Source organism: Tubulanus polymorphus, chromosome 9 (assembly GCF_964204645.1).
Source record: "Tubulanus polymorphus chromosome 9, tnTubPoly1.2, whole genome shotgun sequence".
NCBI classification, from domain to species: Eukaryota; Metazoa; Nemertea; class Palaeonemertea; order Tubulaniformes; family Tubulanidae; genus Tubulanus; species Tubulanus polymorphus.
The window spans coordinates 4,735,204-4,761,013 of NC_134033.1; the positions used below are offsets into that span (position 1 = coordinate 4,735,204).

At 38.8% G+C, this 25,810-nt stretch overlaps 1 protein-coding gene across 1 annotated transcript; it reads right to left on the reverse strand.

Annotated features, from left to right (window-relative positions):
- Positions 1 to 2,785: 2,785 nt before the first annotated feature.
- Positions 2,786 to 3,766, reverse strand: LOC141911259 (G-protein coupled receptor GRL101-like). Its single transcript, XM_074802248.1, has one exon. It carries the CDS (start codon positions 3,764 to 3,766, stop codon positions 2,786 to 2,788), a length of 981 nt encoding a protein of 326 aa, XP_074658349.1.
- Between the last annotated feature and the right edge of the window lie 22,044 nt (positions 3,767 to 25,810).

Consider the following 25,810-nt stretch of genomic DNA (forward strand, 5'->3'; position numbering starts at 1 on the left):
CTAAAGCAGGAGTGCCCCTTGCAAAAGGAAAGTGCCCTTTTTAATTTATCATGATTAAAGGCTTTACAAATATGATTATCTCTCCTCACTTTCTCGGCAGCGGTATATACCGATTAATTTTATAATTATGCCCGGATTACGGACACTGAAATAGCGGTTGCTGAAATAATGCCGTCAAAAATATTGCCGGTAAAATTTCGAAGGGCACTTAAAAATTCGAGACCTCGGGATTTTTTGACTGTCTTCCGGAAGGCATGGAAGGCACCCTGGATCCGCCCCTGGGAAGGTAATTTCTATTCACTCGATTTCTTATTAAAACCATCGGAACAGTGGAAATCGGATATGTCGTAGTAGATGTGACGATAATTATGTTTATAACTAGTCGACATGACGTTGTTTGATTTTCATTTCATTTATTGTTCATGAAGCTAATTTTGACCGTTATAAAGCGACCAGTTAATGCGCGCAGTCGAACTCATTCAAGTTTCATTCAACTGGATTCCATTGGTTCACTTTGAAAGGCACAGATTGAGGACGGGTCAATTTGTACCAAATTACCCGTAACGTTCTTAGCGTTCAAAAACGACGATCGTAAAGTTTCTGAGTCTTTGAGCTGTGAACAAAAAATCAGAAAAACTCGAGTTCAATTACGTCACGTACGTGAATAATTCATTGAGAGTCCACGTATAAACAACCCACCTTTTGCTATGATTTCTAAGAACTAAATCATTTATAATTTTCAACAACTCTTTCTCCACGATTTCGGGAACGTGGGTGCGCCCTCAGACTTGGTAAAGTAAATTAAGCGCTCATGGCGTTCGATTCGATCGACAACCAAAATTCTCTAAAAAGACTTCATAAAACGAGATGATTACGTGCCATTTGTCTATTGAACAACGTAAACGCCTTGACTTCATAAACAGCCTGTAAATCAACTATCCACCAATACATTCCGGGTTTGGCCGCGGTGTGGGTACAGCTACCAGCTCCGTGCTTAGTGTTAGTACTACCGTTGACAGCTTTTCACGCATTTTCTCCTATGAAGCTTCGGTATACCGGTTTGTTCAAAGCGACGTTCCACAAGACTTCGAATATATAATATACAATATACGAGTACGAAAATATCAGGATCTAGTTTTAGGAAAATCGGAAAGCGGGGTCTGAGCGGGCTTTCGTCGTCTGATAAAAGGAGCCTCGGCGTGGGCTACAATATCGGGGCGCTAGGTATTTTTGAAGTAATCCGCCAGAAAAGATACGATTTCAAATGATGAGCGTAAAATTGTTAATTTTTAGCAATCTGCAACAGTCCTGGCAAAAAGGGCAAACTCGACTGGAAGGCAGGGGTCCCATGAGATTAACCCCTAAATCTAGCCCTGCATACCGACGATGATCATTGTATCGTCACGAACCGATATGCGTGTATTTCATCGATAGAAAAACACTGAAAATGTGTTTAGTTTGAAACGATTACAAGATTTTACAGAAGAATAATTTGAAGTAGAAAAATCGAGTTTTGAAAAACGTGTTTATTGATCATTTTGCGACCGTCGAATATCTTCCAGCAAAATATGAATAATGAATGTGTTGTGTTGAAAGTAATAATAATATTATGCTGAACTTACTGATACCGCGAGCGATCACGATAACGATCACTAATACGATGGATGAGAGCGACTTGTTCCTCATTTTCCGACTTATAAACCCCACCTCACAACTTTAACAGAACTGAATGATGATTCACCACAATTTCTGGCTTGTTGTCGTCGAATATTTCACAAAACCGATAGAAGAAGAACCGATATCGCTACTGGAAACTGTTTTATTATTTATACAGTATTTGGTTACACATTCTCTACCCATTTCGACGAGAGTTTAACGTTCAACGCCGAAACCATGGCTGGTTCTGCAGTATCGATATTAGAAAATATTTCAGCGACTTGCTGGCGACATTTTGTTGATTTTCTATTTTCATGTTTCATGTGTCTGCGCGTTTTGAGAGGCTTTAACGGTGATCGAGCATTAAATAAATTCTCTGCTCTCGCGCAGCAAAACGATCCCGCAAAGGTTAGTAATGTTTTATTTTTGACGTTTCGCCTCGTATCCTAATAGACATCTTCAGGAATATTGAACGTCGGAATTAAATCATTAGCCGTGATAGTGCTCAACAATATTGAGGTGATATCAATTATTTTGAAGTAAAAATGTTTACAGAATTAATGAATTAGCAAGTAAATTAAAATTAGTAATGATATTAAATCAAGGACGGCTTTGAAACGATAGTTAGAAGCTTATAAAAGAAAGCAGCGATAGAAAAGATGACTTTGATGAAACCAGGATTTATCATTACAGATAAGGGAAGATTAACAGAGCAATTCTAAGTTCTAAAATAAATTCAGTATAATCTCACCAGTGTCTAATTATTGATAATTGAAAAAAGATTCAAAATGGGAAAAGAATAAATTTTCTCAGAGGTAGAGCGAAGTCGGGTGGACGATAGTTTACAATCACGGGGTAGGAGATAATCAGAAGCCTCGAGAAATCTCGAAGGACCGCCACAAAATGGCGCTTAGAAACTGGAAACTTCTTTATTGGTTCCGCGGTCGGCGCAGTCTTTACTGTGGGTCGACAAAATGTATTCATATTTTCAAATATCGTTTTATGTGTAATGTCTTATCCTAATGTTTGTAAAGTATAGTGATTATCCTTAACGCTGTGCTATAGAGGAAATAAATGATAATTAATTATCATTATAATCATCACAGCATAGAGATTATCAGTATTATCATCATTTTATTGGTTGTCGTTTTCTGCGTTTATTTCGAGCTCGTATTGATTTCATATCGATAGTTAGAATAGTGTACAGAAGCGGGTTCAGAGTTGAGTTTATCGGCAAGAAAAGAACGGCCAGCCAAGCGGCCACCTGGTTCGGTATCTCGACCGAAAATACGGCGCAAAGCTGAACGATTATTAACGGTAACCAGCAAAATAAATTACACAAATTGATGACTAAACTGCGTCGAGCTAGAACGAGTTCTGTAGGATCGGCTCTACCCGAACCGGACCTGCTTCCGGATACATACTTGTACATCTGCGCGTACGACATCATTATCAGAGTGAGAATGATCGCGTTTAATACAGCGAATATAGCGAACGAATATTGCCAGCCATTGACATCTATAGATATTAGATTCATAGGTAAACAGATACCCGTACTACCGTAAAAATTATCACCGAAATAAGACGACCGAGACAGCGGCAGAAAGGCGATTAAAATCAGAAATATCCAGCATAAACAAGACAGAATCATAATGATATTTGAGGATAAAACCGGGTTACCGGAAAATGGGTCGATTATATTCGAATATCTGAAACGCGTGAGGAGAAGGAGAAATGTTAAAGAACCTTCGCAAGATATCGTCACCACAATTCCGGCAACACTACATAATGAATTACGAGTCCAAGTTTCAGAATTCAGAAAATAAACACCTTTATAAACGTGATCAGTTGCAGCGATCAGAAACAGATAAACAGACATCAGGAAATCACAAAGCGCGATTTTAATGATGAGGATATCCGACGATTTATTCTGCGTTTCTGACGAGACTCGAATCGACCTAAAACGAAATAAGATAACGGTAATATTGGAAACGAACGTAAAACAAGCGATGATCCAGATAACAGCTGTGAGGACAGTGTTCTCAATGAGGTCTGAACACGATGAGAATTGATCAGGATCCGGGAGACACCGGTCAATATTCGGCGCCATACAACAGAATTTAAACGCGTCCGAAGCGAGAAAATATAAAGACGTCAGATTATCGAAGATATTATTTTCCGTAGAAATGATCCGAGAATTGTTGGTGAAATCTAGAACTCCCAATGAACTCAACCCAGTAAACGCGTATCTGGATATTGATTCGATTACGTTACTGCTGATATTCAAATATTTCAGCGCTGGTAAACCTCGGAATACGTTACGAGTAAGAAACGATATAGAGAGACCTTGGAGATCCATAACCGGAAGTGACGTCAAACCATTGAAGCTTCCATCGTTCAAATATCTCAGCGGATTTCCAGCGAGTAAAAGTTGTTTCAAACTGTTTAAACCAGTAAATGTATCAGCGTGTAGTGATACTAGGCGATTATACGACAGATCTAATGTATTTAGATTGCGTAGATTAGAAAACGCGTTGGAGACAATGTCAGATAAATCATTACGGGAAATATTGAGCAAGAAAAGGTACAGAAAAGAGGAAAATGTCGATTCATTGAATCTAACTCGGTTATTCGATAAAATCAAAACTCGAGTCGACGCGGCAAAAATTCCAGAAATATCCGATAATAAAGTATTTTCACAATCGATGAAACGACCTTGACATTTACAATAGTTAGGACACGTGACGTCGCAGTAAGCCTCGTCATCCGAGTTATGTTTACAATTAACGACGCCATCGCAAACTTCCGACTGAGGAATACATCGATGTTCGTCACCGCATTTAAACATTCCCGGACACGAAAACGTTTCGCAATTGAATTCATCTTGTGAATTGGGACAATCTGATCGACCATCGCACACGTGTCTAATCGGTATACAGTAAGACGATGGACATTTCACTGTACCAGCTGCACATTCAAACTCATTACAATTCAGTAAATGTTCGAGTCTTCTACAAACAGGAAAACCTGTCGGCATTCTTTCTAAAATACATCTATCTCTTCTCGCGTAACAATGAGGAGAATCGAATGAACATCTTTGTTTATCCGATTCGGTACAGAGTGAAGTGAAATTGGTCGTGCAGTAGTTCTCTGTAGTGCAGTGAATTTGTGGTTTGATTGTTATATCTGTCGTTACTACTTCATCTTCTTCGAGGTCCCCGCCACAATCTACAACGCCATCCCGATACAACAGAGAACTGATACATTCGCCATTTACGCACAAAAACCCGTTACATTCGTCCGAAGAGCAGCCGATCTCATCGGATTTATCTTGACAGTCAACCAGTCCATCGCATCGTTTATATTTATCCACACGTTGTCCGTCGTTACACTTAAATTGATCAGAGGAACATAAAATATGATAGCACGAGTTCTCATCCGAGCCATCGACGCAATCTCTCATAAAGTCACAGAAACCGCTAATCGATATAACCTGTCCATCGTTACAGCGGAACTGACTGTGTAAATTGATATCCGTACAATCGAGTTCATCTTCACCGTGTTGACAGTCGTTTCTGGTATCGCATACGCGATGGTCGCTGATACATCTTTGATCGTTACATTCAAACTGCCACGATTTACAACCGCTTATAGAAGCTAACTCTTCATCAGTTACATCATAGGAACATAGCACGGAATGCGCTTCACCTGTGACATTATCGAAGGCAGTCACTGACCATTTAACTGTTTGAAAATATGTTATCCAATCTCTAATTACAACTGGTTTTATTGCCATAATTCTTCCGCTTGTATGATTAGTCAGTATAGCGCCATACTGATGCTCATAGTGGAAAACATTTATCAAATACTGAATTTCAATACTAGATGTTATTATACCTATGTCTCCGCCGATTGTAAGACACATTTCTCTAGCTGTTTGGATTGTTAAACTTTCAGTATGGAGCGTTTGCCAGTCTGTAAGTATTTGATAGCAATGCGCTTCTATACGAATCCATCCTCTTAGACACGTGGAGTTAAATCGTTCAATGTTTTCCCGCTTTATTCCAGTTATATCGTTTTGTGAAGATGTATTAAAATGGTTTCTTTCTGTTTCACAAATGAATGTCGTGTGCGTCTCCTCGATTTGACACGGGAATCGAACCCAGTTCGCTGATCCTCGGGGATTATTCAGTATCATCGCCGTACACGGCATATTGACGTCATTTATCGGTTGTTTTCTTAGCGGAGATATCAATCCTCGAATAACTTCTGGTATCGTTTCATTAACGGCAGCAGGTTCAAACCATTTCGTGTAACTGAACGGTTTCCCATCAGACCAGGAGTAATAACCACTGGACTCCTTTTAAAACAAACAAACAAACAAACAAACAAATATTTGTTATACAACATTGCAGAAAACTCTTTTTGGATTATTTTCTGTGTTCTAATCATTTTTTGGAATAACTTAATATCTTTACACATGACAAGAACGTAAATCATTATATCAAAGCTCAATTAGATGATTGATATTTGATATGTATTTTACCTGCCATTTCAATCCAATCATCATAATAAGCGCCGCCTGTGAATATGCCTCAAGAAGCAGTTTTGTAGCAAACAGCTTTTTCACGGCCATCATTTCACGTTGAGAGTTGATACTGAGAAGATATCCTCCATATTTCTGTTGACAGTAAATTTCAGCGTTCTCCCAATTCAGACGTTCATGTTTGATGTATCTAATACACGAAACGCCTGAATCTAGAAAATCTGATCGGCAGCCATTGATTCGGTGTTTCTTTAAAGGCGATTGTTCTGAAGTGTATTGAATTCGAAATATTGGCATGAACATTGACAACTCAAAATACAAGTCATACCCGAGTAGACTGTACAATACAAGTCCTGCTACTGCGTTATTTTCACATATTGTTGTTGTATGACGGGTTTCTGTAAACGTGGAAAATAAATTGTTCGGATCATCAAATATTTTGATAATTTGTCTTAGTAATATTGATCCCCTTGTGCGGGTACTAACAGATTCGGAGCATGATGTTTGTCCGATAAATTTAAACAGGAATCTGATGTAATGATTTATATTTTTGTCAGTAGGAAAAGAGAAACCGAAGAATATAGTTTCGGAGGTTGATAATCCAGGGAAGTCCGGTGACTGCACGAGTCCACAATCTACATCGCTCTTTTTGACAACACCTCTTGAACCTGGATCCAGTTGACTTTGTTTTAATTTCTGACATTTACGTCGTAATACAATCATTAGTGGTGTCCTCCAGAATTCATATTTAGTGCGTAATACTTTCACGTGGTTTAATACGAGACTGGTGTTTAACACGTGACTATTGAGACTTATCGCTGAACAGGGATTCATAGCTCCACGATAACATCTGTCAATTTGATATTCGTGTTCTGATAATACATCAATATTTCCAATCGGTAGGCGTCGATTTTCAGGTGTAATCATGAGACAGTATGACGTCATAGTGATTTGTCGTTCTCCTTCCTGTAGAACATACCCGTCACAATCAGTTGGAACTAATTTTAGTCTACCATATACTAGTAGATCATGCCAGTTGTAAGCGTACGCTGCTACAGTAACCGGTCCACCTGATGTAATCAGGCTGACGACAGATCGACCGTAGTATGAACCAGGACAATACGGACCATAGCGTCTAGCTGTGAAATTACTGCCATCATATATATAAAAACCAGCTCGATCACAGTTTTCTGATAAAACTGTTAGTTTGAATCTAAAAGCTGATGATGTATGCTCATAGATGTCGATTTTCGAGCTGAGTGCAAATCTAATGATACGATATTGTAACTTCCGTTTCGAATAACGGGGGAACAGACTGTAATAGTCCACTGAATGAGTATTTCCAACCTGCAATAGATGCAAACATAGAGTAAATCATCGGTATTCAATTGATGTTCATGCCATATTTTCCTTTGCCAATTTAACCAAAAAATATTGCGACTCTGTCGTTAAAGGGTTAATGACTTGTGTTCGATCAGGTTTGATGTCAAAAAATTACGATTCCTGTGAATTCTACACATTATTTCATCGTTGTCAAACAATTTCAAATCAATACAATAAATATAAAAGATATTTTCATGCTGTTTCAACTCACTTTTTTATCTTCCACTTTGACGTCCGTTTCCTTCAATGATTCTATTTTGTATTCGAACGATGTTGAATTCCTCAACGATTTTCCGAAAAGATTCTCTGACAACAGTAAACACAATATGACGAGAAATCCGTCAGATTTTACGCCTAACGATTCCAGGAAGTTTTCGCCGAGTAAAATATCAGTTCCGACAACCGTTAAACCTTCCAGTTTATAAACACCGATGACGTCACCGGAAGTGACGAGATCACGTGACCAGTTGAAGACGACGTACTGCAGTATTTCAGCTGTGATAGACCAGCAGTATAAGCGTTTAGACCGAGTTATTACGTGCGGCCTATCACCAGGAATGAGCACTCCAGATTTGTTTTTATAAATCGAAATCGATGGATTCGAAATATTCCAATCTGATATTCTATACAGTTTTACAAATAGATTAGTTTTGAGAGTCACTCGGACCTGTCTCATTGAAAAAGTGACGATAGCTCTGTTAGTTTTAGTGTAAATAGAGATGGGCGGATGTCTGGTTTGTTCCCGTATATTCATTATAGGTTCACTTGTGTTCCATCCGTCATAAATTTGAACGGTCAAATCTAAACCTGCTTGTAACAATCTAAAATCTATTCTCTCAAAAGTCAGATTCATACCGAAACCCTCTGGTATCCCGGACCACTCCAGCTGCAGGAAACTACATAATATTCCATACATTTCGATGATAGCAAATTTATAACCAGTTTCAAAAGTTTGCAATTGTTTTAGTTTGTTGGACGAACAGTGGTGAACAGTTTTTAGATGGTTTTCCTCCAAACGATAAAATACATAAACTCGACTTCCTTTCACAACATCATTTACATCACTCTTAAACATCAACGATAATGAATTACTGCGGTAAATATCTAATTGTTTTCCAGCACCGCACAGTAAGTTATCAGAATCGCTGATGTGAAGATAGTTATCTCTACAGAATATAGACGGCTCGATGTCGTAGTAAACTTGGACGCGAAAGGTACCCGGTAAAGAGCTGTTGACGAACCAACGACATTCAACACCGCGCGCTAACGACGGATAGTTCGGTGAAACGATGTAACCGGACGTAGAATCGAGTGAAAACCACGTATTGTTACACCGTGAACTGACAGTTACAGACGGTTGATCGGTAGAGATCCGATCAGTCGTCTGAACCGACGACAGTTTCATTAGTAGAATGAGTAATAACGTTAAGAGACTGCGCGTCATGTTGACATTCTCCTCGATCAGTTTAACTCTAAACACAGCGAATAGATTTTAATCCAATTAATGTTGGGCGTTTCCGAGTGAGTGAGAGAGAGCGGTAGAGAGGATGAGTCAGACTACACGGCGCTTACTAAAAATTAAATTCGATAATCTACGAAACCGAGTAATGATTAACGAGATTAAAAATCTAATTCGATATTCAGTGCCTAGTCGGTTTTATATTTATATATCTACATACAATTTTAAAATGTCCTTCGTCCAGTGTTAAGCCGACAACGCTACTGCGGCAAGCGAGGATTCAGCGATAATCCTCCAGGTGTCGCTAGTGGCAATGGGTTACCGCACTACAAATTTATTTTTCACAAGAGACCCGCGCATGCGCTGTATTAAACACCACGACTATCAGACGATCCCAATTTTGATTGTTGATAGAAACTGGCGGCTTTTTTGAGTAGTTATTCTATCTATAGAGAGTCTGGAGCGTAAGGGCATGATGTTCACACACAAGGGTCCAAAGGGTCAGAGTTAGGTTAGGGTTCGAGTAGGCTTAGGTTTAGGATTAGGGTTTTATTGGGAAAAACAATAGGAACAAATGTAATAAATGTAGATATAGTTAAAAGTTGCTTAGCCGGCACTCGAGCTTGTGTGTTCGAAACCTATTCTGACCTGTCAACTTCGAATTTTCCAAGACGACTAAACACACTGAAAAACTGATAAAGATAATTATCTAAGAACTATTTTATTATGTTAATGTGACGATACCTTATCTGCTGAAAAGTGAACTATCTGCAATAAACCATTAAGCAAGTGCTTGCCGCCATTTTGTTAGGGTACTTTTGTCCCGTATTGTTCGTCATTTTATTCTCTTTTTTAAAATCCATTTGTGACGCGTGTTTTATCATGTTTTTTTGGTCCATTGGTGGAATTTGACAGTTTTAACAACATTTAAACCGTATGAATCCCTAGTTTTCAGTGATGCAAAAGTCAGCTCCCAAATTTGAAACAATGCGACATGAAAGTGACATGAAAAACGGTGGTCAGTTTTTGACACCGACATAAAAATCTATTTTTTGAAAAGTGAAGGGGTTATCACTAAAACAGCATTGTAGAGGAAATAAGTTATAATCATTCATCAATAATATCATCATTTTATTGGTTGTCGTTTTCTGCGTTTATTTCGAGCTCGTATGGATTTCATATCGATAGTTAGAATTGTGTAAAGAAGCGGGTTCAGAGTCGAGTTTATCGGCAAGAAAAGAACGGCCAGCCAAGCGGCAACCTGGTTCGGTATCTCGACCGAAAATACGGCGCAAAACTGAACGATTATTAACGGTAGCCAGCAAAATAAATTACATAAATTGATGACTAAACTGCGTCGAGCTAGAACGAGTTCTGTAGGATCGGCTCTACCCGAACCGGACCTGCTTCCGGATACATACTTGTACATCTGCGCGTACGACATCATTATCAGAGTGAGAATGATCGCGTTTAATACAGCGAATATAGCGAACGAATATTGCCAACCATTGACATCTATAGATATTAAATTCATAGGTAAACAGATACCCGTACTACCGTAAAAATTATCACCGAAATAAGACGACCGAGACAGCGGCAGAAAGGCGATTAAACTCAGAAATATCCAGCATAAACAAGACAGAATCACAATGATATTTGAGGATAAAACCGGGTTACCGGAAAATGGGTCGATTATATTTGAATATCTGAAACGCGTGAGGAGAAGGAGAAATGTTAAAGAGCCTTCGCAAGATATCGTCACCACAATACCGGCAACACCGCATAATGAACTACGAGTCCAAGTTTCAGAATTCAGAAAATAAACACCTTTATAAACGTGATCTGTTGCAGCGATCAGAAACAGATAAACAGACATCAGCAAATCACAAAGCGCGATATTAATGATGAGGATATCCGACGATTTATTTTGCGTTTCTGACGAAACTCGAATCGACCTAAAACGAAATATAATAACGGTAATATTGGAAGCGCAAGTAAAACAAGCGATGATCCAGATAACAGCTGTGAGGACAGTGTTCTCAATGAGGTCTGAACACGATGAGAATTGGTCAGGATCCGGGAGACACCGGTAAATATTCGGCACCATACAACAGAATTTATACGCGTCCGAAGCGAGAAAATATAAAGACGTCAGATTATCGAAGATATTATTTTCCGTAGAAATTATCCGAGAATTGTTGGTGAAATCTAGAATTCCCAGTGAACTCAACCCAGTAAACGCGTATCTGGATATTGATTCGATTACGTTACTGCTGATATTCAAATATTTCAGCGCTGGTAAACCTCGGAATACGTTACGAGTAAGAAAAGAAATAGAGAGTTCACGGAGATCCATAACCGGAAGTGACGTCAAACCATTGAAGCTTCCATCGTTCAAATATCTCAGCGGATTTCCGGCGAGTAAAAGTTGTTTCAAACTGTTTAAACCGGTGAATGTATCAGTATCTAGTGATACTAGGCGATTATACGACAGATCTAATGTATTTAGATTGCGTAGATTAGAAAACGCGTTGGAGACAATGTCAGATAAATCATTACGGGAAATATTGAGTAAGAAAAGGTACAGAAAAGAGGAAAATGTCGATTCATTGAATCTAACTCGGTTATTCGATAAAATCAAAATTCGAGTCGACGCGGCAAAAATTCGAGAAATATCCGATAAAAAAGTATTTTCACAATCGATGAAACGACCTTGACATTTACAATAGTTAGGACACGTGACGTCGCAGTAAGCCTCGTCATCCGAGTTACGTTTACAATTAACGACACCATCGCAAACTTCCGACTGAGGAATACATCGATGTTCGTCAGCGCATTTAAACATTGCCGGACACGAAAACGTTTCGCAATCGAATTCATCTTCTGAATTGGGACAATCTGATCGACCATCGCACACGTGTCTAATCGGTATACAGTAAGACGATGGACATTTCACTGTACCAGCTGCACATTCAAACTCGTTACAATTCAGTAAATGTTCGAGTCTTCTACAAACAGGAAAACCTGTCGGCATTCTTTCTAAAATACATCTATCTCTTCTCGCGTAACAATGAGGAGAATCGAATGAACATCTTTGTTTATCCGATTCGGTACAGAGTGAAGTGAAATTGGTCGTGCAGTAGTTCTCTGTAGTGCAGTGAATTTGTGGTTTAATCGTTATGTTGGTCGTTACTATTTCATCTTCTTCGAGGTCCCCGCCACAATCTACAACGCCATCCCGATACAACAGAGAACTGATACATTCGCCATTTACGCACAAAAACCCGTTACATTCGTCTGAAGAGCAGCCGATCTCATCGGATTTATCTCGACAATCAACCAGTCAATCACATCGTTTATATTTACCCACACATTGTCCGTCGTTACACTTAAATTGATCAGAGGAACATGAAATATGATAGCACGAGTTCTCATCCGATCCGTCAACGCAATCTCTCATAAAATCACAGAAACCACTAATCGATATAACCTGTCCATCGTTACAGCGGAACTGACTGTGTAAATTGATATCCGTACAATCGAGTTCATCTTCACCGTGTTGACAGTCGTGTCTGGTATCGCATACGCGATGGTCGCTGATACATCTTTGATCGTTACATTCAAACTGCCACGATTTACAACCGCTTATAGAAGCCAACTCTTCACCAGTTACATTGTAGGAACATAGCACCGAATGCGCTTCATCTGTCACATTATCGAAGGCAGTCACTGACCATTTCACTGTTTGAAAATATGTTATCCAATCTCTAATTACAACTGGTTTTATTGCCATAATTCTTCCGCTCGTATGATTAGTCAGTATAGCGCCATATTGATGCTGATAGTGGAAAACATTTATCAAATACTGAATTTCAATATCAGATGTTATTATACCTATGTCTCCACCGATTGTAAGACACATTTCTCTAGCTTTGTGGATTGTTAAACTTTCAAATTGGAGCGTTTGCCAGGCTGTAAGTATCTGATAGCAATGCGCTTCTATATGAATCCATCCTCTTAGACACGTGGAGTTAAATAGTTCAAAGTTTTTCCGCTTTATTCCAGTTGTATCGTTTTGTGGAGATGCATTAAAATCGTTTCTTTCTGTTTCACAAATGAATGTCGTGTGCGTCTCCTCGATTTGACACGGGAATCGAACCCAGTTCGCCGATCCTCGTGGATTATTCAGTATCATCGCCGTACACGGCATATCGACGTCATTTATCGGTTGTTTTCTTAGCGGAGATATCAATCCTCGAATAACTTCTGGCATCGTTTCATTAACAGCAGCAGGTTTAAACCATTCTGCGTAACTGAACGGTTTCCCATCAGACCACGAGTAATAACCACTGGACTCCTTTAAAAACAAACAAACAAATATTTGTTATACGTACATTGCAGAAAACCCTTTTTGGATTATTTTCTGTGTTCTAATCATTTCGGGAATAATTTAATATCTTGACACATGACAAGAATATAAATCGTAATCATCGAAGTTCTATTAGATGATTAATATTTGATGTGTATTTTACCTGCCATTTCAATCCAATCATCACAATAAGCCCTGCCTGTGAATATGCCTCAGAAAGCAGTTTTGTAGCGAACAGCTTTTTAACGGCCATCATTTCACGTTTAGAGTTGATACTGAGAAGATGTCCTCCATATTTCTGTTGACAGTAAATCTCAGCGTTCTCCCAATTCAGACGTTCATGTTTAATGTATCTAATACACGAAACGCCTGAATCTAGAAAATCTGATCGGCAGCCATTGATTCGGTGTTTCTTTAAAGGCGATTGTTCTAAAGTGTATTGGATTCGAAATATTGGCATGAACTTTGACAACTCAAAATATAAGTCATACCCGAGTAGACTGTACAATACAAGTCCTGCTACTGCGTTATTTTCACATATTGTTGTTGTATGACGGGTTTCTGTAAAGGTGGAAAATAAATCGTTCCGATCATCAAATATTTTGATAATTTGTGTTAGCAATATTGATCCCCTTATGCGGGTACCAATAGATTCGGAGCATGATGTTTGTCCGATAAATTTAAACAGGAATCTGATGTAATGATTTATATTTTTGTCAGTAGGAAAAGAAAAACTAAAGAATATAGTTAGGGAGGTTGATAATCCAGGGAAGTCCGGTGACTGCACGAGTCCACAATCTACGTTTCTTGAAATTCCTCCGAATGACCTTGGATACAGTTGACTTTGTTTTAATTTCTGACATTTACGTCGTAATACAATCATTAGTGGTGACCTCCAGAATTCATACCTAGTTCGTAATGATTTCACATGGTTAAATACGAGACTGCTATTTAAAACGTGACTATTGAGACTTATCGTTAAACAGGGAGTCCTAGCTGTACGATAACATCTGTCAATTTGATATTCGTGTTCTGATAATACATCAATGTTTTCTATCGGTAGGCGTCGATTTTCAGGTGTAATCACGAGACAGTATGACGTCATTGTAATTTGTCGTCCTCCTTCCTGGAGAACATACCCGTCACAATCAGTAGGAACTAATTTTAGTCTACCAGTTACTAGTTTATCATGCCAGTTGTAAGCGTACGCTACTACAGTAACCGGTCCCCCTGATGTAATCAGGCTGACGACAGATCGACCGTAGTATGAACCAGGACAATACGGACCATAGCGTCTAGCTGTGAAATTACTACCATCAAATATATAAAAACCAGCTCGATCACAATTCTCTGATAGCACTGTTAGTTTCAAAACTGATGATGTATCCTCATAGATGTCGATTTTCGAGCTGAGTGCAAATCTACTGATACGATATTGTAACTTCCGTTTCGAATATCCGGGGAACAGACTATATTGCGACACTCTATGATGATGTGACACCTAAAATAGATTTGAACAAATGATTAATATTGATTCGATATTGATAAAAAAATATTCTACAGCATGTTTTCATGTTCTTTTTACCAACTTTTTTATCTTCCACTTTGACGTCTGTTTCCTTCAATGATTTTATTTTGTAGTCGATCGATGTTGAATTCCTCAACGATTTTCCGGAAAGATTCTCTGATAACAGTAAACACAATATCACGAGAAATCCGTCAGATTTTACGCCTAACGATTCCAGGTAGTTTTCGCCGAGTAAAATATCAGTTCCGACAACCGTTAAACCCTCCAGTTTATAAACACCGATGACGTCACCGGAAGTGACGAGATCACGTGACCAGTTGAAGACGACGTACTGCAGTATTTCAGCTGTGATAGACCAGCAGTATAAGCGTTTAGACCGAGTTATTACGTGCGGCCTATCACCAGGAATGAGCACTCCAGATTTGTTTTTATAAATCGAAATCGATGGATTCGAAATATTCCAATCTGATATTCTATACAGTTTTACAAATAGATTAGTTTTGAGAGTCACTCGGACCTGTCTCATTGAAAAAGTGACGATAGCTCTGTTAGTTTTAGTGTAAATAGAGATGGGCGGATGTCCGGTTTGTTCCCGTATATTCATTATAGGTTCACTTGTGTTCCATCCGTCATAAATTTGAACGGTCAAATCTAAACCTGCTTGTAACAATCTAAAATCTATTCTCTCAAAAGTCAGATTCATACCGAAACCCTCTGGTATCCCGGACCACTCCAGCTGCAGGAAACTACATAATATTCCATACATTTCGATGATAGCAAATTTATAACCAGTTTCAAAAGTTTGCAATTGTTTTAGTTTGTTGGACGAACAGTGGTGAACAGTTTTTAGATGGTTTTCCTCCAAACGATAAAATACATAAACTCTACTTCCTTTCACAACATCATTTACATCACTCTTAAACATCAACGATAATGAATTACTGCGGTAAATATCTAATTGTTTTCCATCACCGCACAGTAAGTTATCAGAATCGCTGATGCGAAGATAGTTATCTCTACAGAATATAGACGGCTCGATGTCGTAGTAAACTTGGACGCGAAAGGTACCCGGTAAAGAGCTGTTGACGAACCAATGACATTCAACACCGCGCGTAAACGACGGATAATTCGGTGAAACGATGTAACCGGACGTAGAATCGAGTGAAAACCACGTATTGTTACACCGTGAACTGACAGTTACAGACGGTTGATCGGTAGAGATCCGATCAGTCGTCTGAACCGACGACAGTGTCATTAGTAGAATGAGTAATAACGTTAAGAGACTGCGCGTCATGTTGACATTCTCCTCGATCAGTTTAACTCTAAACACAGTGAGTAGATTTTAATCCAATTAATGTTGGGCGTTTCCGAGTGAGTGAGGGAGAGAGAGCGGTAGAGAGGATGAGTCAGACTACACGGCGCTCACTAAAAATTAAATTCGATAATCTACGAAACCGAGTAATGATTAACGAGATTAAAAATCTTATTCGACATTCAGTGCCTAGTTAGTTCTATATTCATATATCTACATACAATTTTAAAATGTCCTTCGTCCCGTGGTAAATCGAAAACGCTACTGCGGCAAGCGATGATTCAGAGATAATCCTCCAGGTGTCGCTAGTGGCACTGGGTTACCGCACTGCAAATTTATTTTTCACAAGAGACCCGCGCATGCGCAGTAATAGACACCATGATCATCAGACGATCCCAATTTTGATTGTCGATAGTAAATGGCGGCTGTTTTGATAGTAGTTATTCTATATTTAGAGAGTCCGGAGCGTAAGGGCATGAGGTTTATACCACAGGGTCGAAAGGGTCAGAGTTAGGTTTGGGTTCGAGAAGGCTTAGGTTTAGGATTAGGGTTTTAACGGGAAAAACAATAGGAACAAATGTAATAAATGTATGTATAGTTAAAAGTTGCTTAGCCGGCACTCGAGCTTGTGTGTTCAAATCCAATTTTCAAAATATCAACTTTCAATTTTCCAAGACGACTAAACATACTGAAAAACTGATAAAGATAATTATCTAAGAACTATTTTATTATGTTAATGTGATGATATTGTAACTGCTGATAAGTGACCTATCTACAATAAACGACTTTGCAGTTGCTCATTCTTACCAGAAAGATCTGGGCGTATTAAAGATTCGTAACCATCTTTGAAATAAAGGGCAACGCAACCACCCTTAACATCATTCGAGCGGCTTTTGAAAATACTATTGTAGCCAGGTAGTTTATAAAGATTATTGTTATGGGCATTATCATTACTCCTAGTCTCAGTAAGATGAGATAAGATCCTATGATAGAAAAATCGGATTTCATACAATTGATGTAGTCAGTGAAAGAATCAAAATTTTTGTTGCAACTTCGAATATTAAAAGTGCAAATTGAGAATTGACTTTTATCGAATTCAAAGTTATTTTCATCATACTGACAATTAGAAAATCATTTCTGAAAATAATGCAGTTCAGCACCCTGGATTTTAATGCGCGCTTTAAAAAACTGACCACCGATTTTCATATCGCTCCCATGTCGCATTGTGGCAAATTTGAGACATGTTTTTTGCATCACTGAAAACTAGAGATTCATACGGTTTAAATGTTGTTAAAACTGTCAATTTCCAACAATGGACCAAAGAAACGTGATGCAGGACAAAAGTGCCCTAACAAAATGGCGGCTATAGTAACTGTACGTTTTTTTAACCTTGTTATAACGAGTTCGGATATAAAGATTTATCAGTCATGACGAACCGAGAATTTCATCCCGAATCGGATAATTTCAATAATTTTAAACCGGATAAGCCGGGCTGGCGATGGTCTGCAATTTCGGGGTACGCGTTAATAGAAGCCCCGTTTGGTAGGCGCTGTCTTTACTGTGGTTCATCGTAATATTTTCAAATACCGTATTATGTTTAATATCTGATCGTGTTTTTTGATGTGTAGCGGTTATCACTAAAACTGCATTGTAGAGGAAATAAGTTATAATCATTCATCAAAACTATCATCATTTGATTGGTTGTCGTTTTCTGCGTTTATTTCGAGCTCGTATGGATTTCATATCGATTGTTAGAATAGTGTAAAGAAGCGGGTTCAGAGTCGAGTTTATCGGCAAGAAAAGAATGGCCAGCCAAGCGGCCACCTGGTTCGGTATCTCGACCGAAAATACGGCGCAAAACTGAACGATTATTAACGGTAACCAGCAAAATAAATTACACAAATTGATGACTAAACTGCGTCGAGCTAGAACGAGTTCTGTAGGATCGGCTCTACCCGAACCGGACCTGCTTCCGGATACATACTTGTACATCTGCGCGTACGACATCATTATCAGAGTGAGAATGATCGCGTTTAATACAGCGAATATAGCGAACGAATATTGCCAACCATTGACATCTATAGATATTAAATTCATAGGTAAACAGATACCCGTACTACCGTAAAAATTATCACCGAAATAAGACGACCGAGACAGCGGCAGAAAGGCGATTAAACTCAGAAATATCCAGCATAAACAAGACAGAATCATAATAATATTTGAGGATAAAACCGGGTTACCGGAAAATGGGTCGATTATATTCGAATATCTGAAACGCGTGAGGAGAAGGAGAAATGTTAAAGAGCCTTCGCAAGATATCGTCACCACAATTCCGGCGACACCGCATAATGAACTACGAGTCCAAGTTTCAGTATTCAGAAAATAAACACCTTTATAAACGTGATCAGTTGCAGCGATCAGAAACAGATAAACAGACATCAGGAAATCACAAAGCGCAATATTAATGATGAGGATATCCGACGATTTATTTTGTGTTTCTGACGAAACTCGAATCGACCTAAAACGAAATAAGATAACGGTAATATTGGAAACGAATGTAAAACAAGCGATGATCCAGATAACAGCTGTGAGGACAGTGTTCTCAATGAGGTCTGAACACGATGAGAATTGATCAGGATCCGGGAGACACCGGTCAATATTCGGCGCCATACAACAGAATTTATACGCGTCCGAAGCGAGAAAATATAAAGACGTCAGATTATCAAAGATATTATTTTCCGTAGAAATGATCCGAGAATTGTTGGTGAAATCTAGAACTCCCAGTGACCTCAACCCAGTAAACGCGTATCTGGATATTGATTCGATTACGTTACTGCTGATATTCAAATATTTCAGCGCTGGTAAACCTCGGAATACGTTACGAGTAAGAATCGATATAGAGAGTTCACGGAGATCCATAACCGGAAGTGACGTCAAACCGTTGAAGCTTCCATCGTTCAAATATCTCAGCGGATTTCCAGCGAGTAAAAGTTGTTTCAAACTGTTTAAACCAGTGAATGTATTAGTATCTAGTGATACTAGGCGATTATACGACATATCTAATGTATTTAGATTGTGTAGATTAGAAAACGCGTTGGAGACAATGTCAGATAAATGATTACGGGAAATATTGAGTAAGAAAAGGTACAGAAAAGAGGAAAATGTCGATTCATTGAATCTAACTCGGTTATTCGATAAAATCAAAACTCGAGTCGAAGCGGCAAAAATTCCAGATATATCCGATGAAAAAGTATTTTCACAATCGATGAAACGACCTTGACATTTACAATAGTTAGGACACGTGACGTCGCAGTAAGCCTCGTCATCCGAGTTATGTTTACAATTAACGACGCCATCGCAAACTTCCGACTGAGGAATACATCGATGTTCGTCAGCGCATTTAAACATTCCCGGACACGAAAAAGTTTCGCAATTGAATTCATCTTCTGAATTGGGACAATCTGATCGACCATCGCACACGTGTCTAATCGGTATACAATAAGACGATGGACATTTCACTGTACCAGCTGGACATTCAAACTCATTACAATTCAGTAAATGTTCGAGTCTTCTACAAACAGGAAAACCTGTCGACATTGTTTCTAAAATACATCTTTCTCTTCTCGCGTAACAATGAGGAGAATCGAATGAACATCTTTGTTTATCCGATTCGTTACAGAGTGAAGTGAAATTGGTCGTGCAGTAGTTCTCTGTAGTGCAGTGAATTTGTGGTTTGATCGTTATATTGGTCGTTACTATTTCATCTTCTTCGAGGTCCCCGCCACAATCTACAACGCCATCCCGAAACAACAGAGAACTGATACATTCGCCATTTACGCACAAAAACCCGTTACATTCCCCCGAAGAGCAGTCGATCTCATCGGATTTATCTTGACAGTCAACCAGTCCATCGCATCGTTTATATTTATCCACACATTGTCCGCCGTTACACTTAAATTGATCAGAGGAACATAAAATATGATAGCACGAGTTCTCATCCGAGCCATCGACGCAATCTCTCATAAGGTCACAGAAACCGCTAATCGATATAACCTGTCCATCGTTACAGGGGAACTGACTGTGTAAATTGATATCCGTACAATCGAGTTCATCTTCACCGTGTTGACAGTCGTTTCTGGTATCGCATACGCGATGGTCACTGATACATCTTTGATCGTTACATTCAAACTGCCACGATTTACAACCGCTTATAGAAGCCAACTCTTTACCAGTTACATCATAGGAACATAGCACGGAATGCGCTTCATCTGTGACATTATTGAAGGCAGTCACTGACCATTTCACTGTTTGAAAATATGTTATCCAATCTCTAATTACAACTGGTTTTATTGCCACAATTCTTCCGCTGGTATGATTAGTCAGTATAGCGCCATATTGATGCTGATAGTGGAAAACATTTATCAAATACTGAATTTCAATACTAGATGTTATTATACCTATGTCTCCGCCGATTGTAAAACACATTTCTCTGGCTGTTTGGATTGTTAAACTTTCAGTATGGAGCGTTTGCCAGTCTGTAAGTATTTGATAGCAATGCGCTTCTATATGAATCCATCCTCTTAGACACGTGGAGTTAAATCGTTCAATGTTTTCCCGCTTTATTTCAGTTGTATCGTTTTGTGAAGATGCATTAAAATCGTTTCTTTCTGTTTCACAAATGAATGTCGTGTGCGTCTCCTCGATTTGACACGGGAATCGAACCCAGTTCGCCGATCCTCGTGGATTATTCAGTATCATCGCCGTACACGGCATATTGACGTCATTTATCGGCTGTTTTCTTAGCGGAGATATCAATCCTCGAATAACTTCTGGTATCGTTTCATTAACAGCAGCAGGTTCAAACCATTCTGTGTAACTGAACGGTTTCCCGTCAGACCTCGAGTAATAACTACTGGACTCCTTTAAAAACAAATACTTATTGTACATACATTGCAGTAAACTCTTTTTGGATTCTGTGTTCTAATCATTTTTGGAATAACCGAATATCTTGACACATGACAGGAACATACATCATTATACCAAAGCTCAATTAGATGATTGATATTTGATATGAATATTACCTGCCATCTCAATGCAATCATCACAATAAGCGCCGCTTGTGAATATCCCTCATGAAGCAGTTTTGTAGCGAACAGCTTTTTCACGGCCATCATTTCACGTTGAGAGTTGATACTGAGAAGATGTCCTCCATATTTCTGTTGACAGTAAATTTCAGCGTTCTCCCAATTCAGACGTTCGTGTTTGATGTATCTAATACACGAAACGCCTGAATCTAGAAAATCTGATCGGCAGCCATTGATTCGATGTTTCAGTAAAGGCGATTGTTCTACATTGTATTGAATTCGAAATATTGGCATGAACTTTGACAGCTCAAAATACAAGTCATACCCGAGTAGACTGTACAATACAAGTCCTGCTACTGCGTTATTTTCACATATTTTGGTTATATGACGGGTTTCAGTAATGGAAAATGAATTATTTGGATCATCAAATATTTTAATGATTTGTCTTAGTAATATTGATCCCCTTGTGTGGGTACTAACAGATTCGGAGCATGATGTTTGTCCGATAAATTTAAACAGGAATCTGATGTAATGATTTATATTTTTGTCAGTAGGAAAAGAGAAAATAAAGAATATAGTTAAAGAGGTTGATAATCCAGGGAAGTTCGGTGACTGCACGAGTCCACAATGTACAGCGTGCCTTGCGTTTCCACCCCTAAAACCTGGAACCATTTGACTTGGTTTTAATTTCTGACATTTACGTCGTAATTCAATCATCAGTGGGTACCTCCAGAATCCATATTCAGTGCGTAATAATTTTAAATGGTTTAATACGAGACTGGTGTTTAACACGTGGCTATTGAGTCTTATCGTTGGACACGGATTCCTACTTCCAGGATAACAACTGTCAATTTGATATTCGTGTTCTGATAATACATCTATGTTTTCTATCGGTAGGCGTCGATTTTCAGGTGTAATCACGAGACAAAATGACGTCATAGTGAACTTACGTTCTCCTTCCTGTAGAACATACCCGTCACAGTCAGTAGGAACTAATTTTAGTCTACCCGATACTAGTTTATCATGCCAGTTGTAAGCGTACGCTACTACAGTAACCGGTCCACCTGATGTAATCAGACTGACGACAGATCGACCGTAGTATGAACCAGGACAATACGGACCATAGCGTCTAGCTGTGAAATTACTACCATAAAATATATAAAAACCAGCTCGGTCACAATTCTCCGATAAAATGTTCAGTTTTAATCCGCGTGATGTATCCTCATAGATGTCGATTTTCGAGCTGAGTGCAAATCTACTGATACGATATTGTAACTTCCGTTTCGGATAACGGGGGAACAGACTGTCATGGTACACTGAATGAGTATTTCTAACCTACAATAGATGCAAACATAGAGTAAATCATCGGTATTCAATAAATGTTCATTCCGTATTTTCCTTTGCCCATTAACCGACAAATATTGCAACTCTGCCGTTAAAGGGTCAATGACTTGTGTTCGATCAGGTTTGATTTCAAAAAATCACGATTCATGTGAATTCTACACATTATTTCATCGTTGATAAAACAATTTCAAATCAATACAATAAATGTAAAAGATATTTTCAAGCTGTTTTAACTCACTTTTTTATCTTCCACTTTGACGTCTGTTTCCTTCAATGATTCTATTTTGTATTCGATCGATGTTGAATTCATCAACGATTTTCCGAAAAGATTCTCTGATAACAGTAAACACAATATCACGAGAAATCCGTCAGATTTTACGCCTAACGATTCCAGGTAGTTTTCGCCGAGTAAAATATCAGTTCCGACAACCGTTAAACCTTCCAGTTTATAAACACCGATGACGTCACCGGAAGTGACGAGATCACGTGACCAGTTGAAGACGACGTACTGCAGTATTTCAGCTGTGATAGACCAGCAGTATAAGCGTTTAGACAGAGTTATTACGTACGGCCTATCACCAGGAATGAGCACTCCAGATTTGCTTTTATAAATCGAAATCGATGGATTAGAAATATTCCAATCTGATATTCTATACAGTTTTACAAATAGATTAGTTTTGAGGGATAATCCGGCCTGTTTCATTGAAAAAGTGATGATAGGTCTATTAGTTTTAGTGTAAATAGAGATGGGCGGATGTCCGGTTTGTTCCCGTATATTCATTATAGGTTCAGTTGTGTTCCATCCGTCATAAATTTGAACGGTCAAATTCAAACCTGGTTGTTTTATTCTGAAATCTATTTTCTCAAAAGTCAAATTCATACCAAAACCCTCTGGTAACCCGGACCACTCGAGCTGCAGGAAATTACATATTCCAAACATCCAGGTGATCAATTTATAACCAGTTTTTAAAGTTTGCAATTGTTTTAGTTTGTTGGACGAACAGTGATGAACAGTTTTCAGATGTTTTTCCTCCAAACGATAAAATACATAAACTCGACTTCCTTTCACAACATCATTTACATCACTCTTAAACATCAACGATAATGAATTACTGCGGTAGATATCTAATTGTTTTCCAGCACCGCACAGTAAGTTATCAGAATCGCTGATGTGAAGATAGTTATCTCTACAGAATATCGACGGCTCGATGTCGTAGTAAACTTGGATGCGAAAGGTACCCGGTAAAGAGCTGTTGACGAACCAGCGACATTCAACACCGCGCGTAAACGACGGATAGTTCGGTGAAACGATGTAACCGGACGTAGAATCGAGTGAAAACCACGTATTGTTACACCGTGAACTGACAGTTACAGACGGTTGATAGGTAGAGATCCGATCAGTCGTCTGAACCGACGACAGTTTCATTAGTAGAATGAGTAATAACGTTAAGAGACTGCGCGTCATGTTGACATTCTCCTCGATCAGTTTAACTCTAACCACAGCGAATAGATATTAATCCAATTAATGTTGGACGTTTTTCATTGGACCGAGATAGAGCTGGATGAGACACAGACTACACGGCGCCCAGTAAAAATAAATTCGATAATTTCCGAAACCGAATTAATGATTAACTAGATTCAAATGGAATGTAAAAATGTTATTCGATATTTTGTGCCGAGTCAGTTTTATATACGTACATACAATTTCAAAACTCTAAATTCAAAACGTCCTATTTCGGCTACTAATTCTCGCCCGTTGTAAGGTGCTGCTCTCCTCATCGTTAGCGGATTTTCTAGATACTAACTTGAGTCGACTGGCCATCGATTTGTTGAGGAGGCCGTGTTGATTGCCAGACTCGATTCATATCTTTCTATCTTAAAATAGGGATTGACTCTGCTATTCGTTTGATTATTATGATTTGGTGTCCCATGTAAACACACCACACCTGCCGGTAGCGAAACAGGGGTTTTGATTTTGAAATCGGAAATCGAAGTATAGATAAAGTCGTGTGATCGGCGGTCAAAATTACAGAATTTTTATGTTTAAATCGAAGTACTATTGGAGAATGAAAATCCCGCTTAAAAGAGCATAGTGGCAGCAACTTGCGATACAGCTAGCGGTAGTATTTCGCCGTATCCAGAAATTCCACTGTATCCACAGTTTTAGTCACTGTTGCAGTTTGCGGCGTGGCTCGGTGGATCAAGCTGTTTCACTCAGGACATAATGCTTTCGTGTTAGGACATAATCAGCGTCCGATTGCTCACAGATCTACCAAATCCTTTTGTCATAGAATACTCGCGGATGCCGGAGTATCTGTACGGATGGATGAGCCGGACATTCAAAAAGGAACCACACAAAAAGCTCATTGGAACAAAGCCTGATGCTATCAGCGCTGTGCGACAATTATACCTGTTCAAGAGTTTGAGTCCTGCTGAATGCAGTTCGGGCAACACTTTAGAGGCTGTTATCCAGTTATGAGGTTAGCTCGATCCAGTAGTAGGGTTTCAAAATATTTCCTACGTATCTTTGTTTTCGACCAATGCTGAAGCCGATAAAATCCATATGGAACTCGTCGAAGAAGGTAAACTACCTAATTCTGTACTTAGAAGGATATTTCAAAACATGGATAATATATAGATAAGACTCGCCATAGAATCATCGCACAACACAATATATCATGAGTTTATGTCGTACTCCTGTCTTATGTCTGTAATCAACTTCTTTCTTCTCTTCTTTTTTCCCCATCTCACCCTGTCTCATCCGATGGGAATACTGTACATTACGAAGTTAGGAAGGTAATTTCTATTCACTCGATTTCTTAATAAAACCAACTGAACAGTTCAGATATGTCGTAGTAGTTGTGACGATAATTATGTTTATAACTATTCGAAAGGACGTTGTTTGATTTTCACTTCATTTATTGTTCATGAAGCTAATTTTGACCGTTATATAGCGACCAATTAATGCGCGCAGTCGAATTGTTTCATTTCACTGGATTCCATTGGTTCATTTTGAAAGGCACTGGTTGAGGACGGGTCAATTTGTACCAAATTACTCGTAACGTTCTTATCGTTCGAAACGACGATCGTAAAGTTTCTGAGTCTTTGAGCTGTGAACAAAAAATCAGA

Coding starts and splice junctions, on each gene's coding strand:
- LOC141911259 (XM_074802248.1), bottom strand. CDS start 3,766: ATGGCGCCGAATATTGACCGGTGTCTCCCGGATCCTGATCAATTCTCA.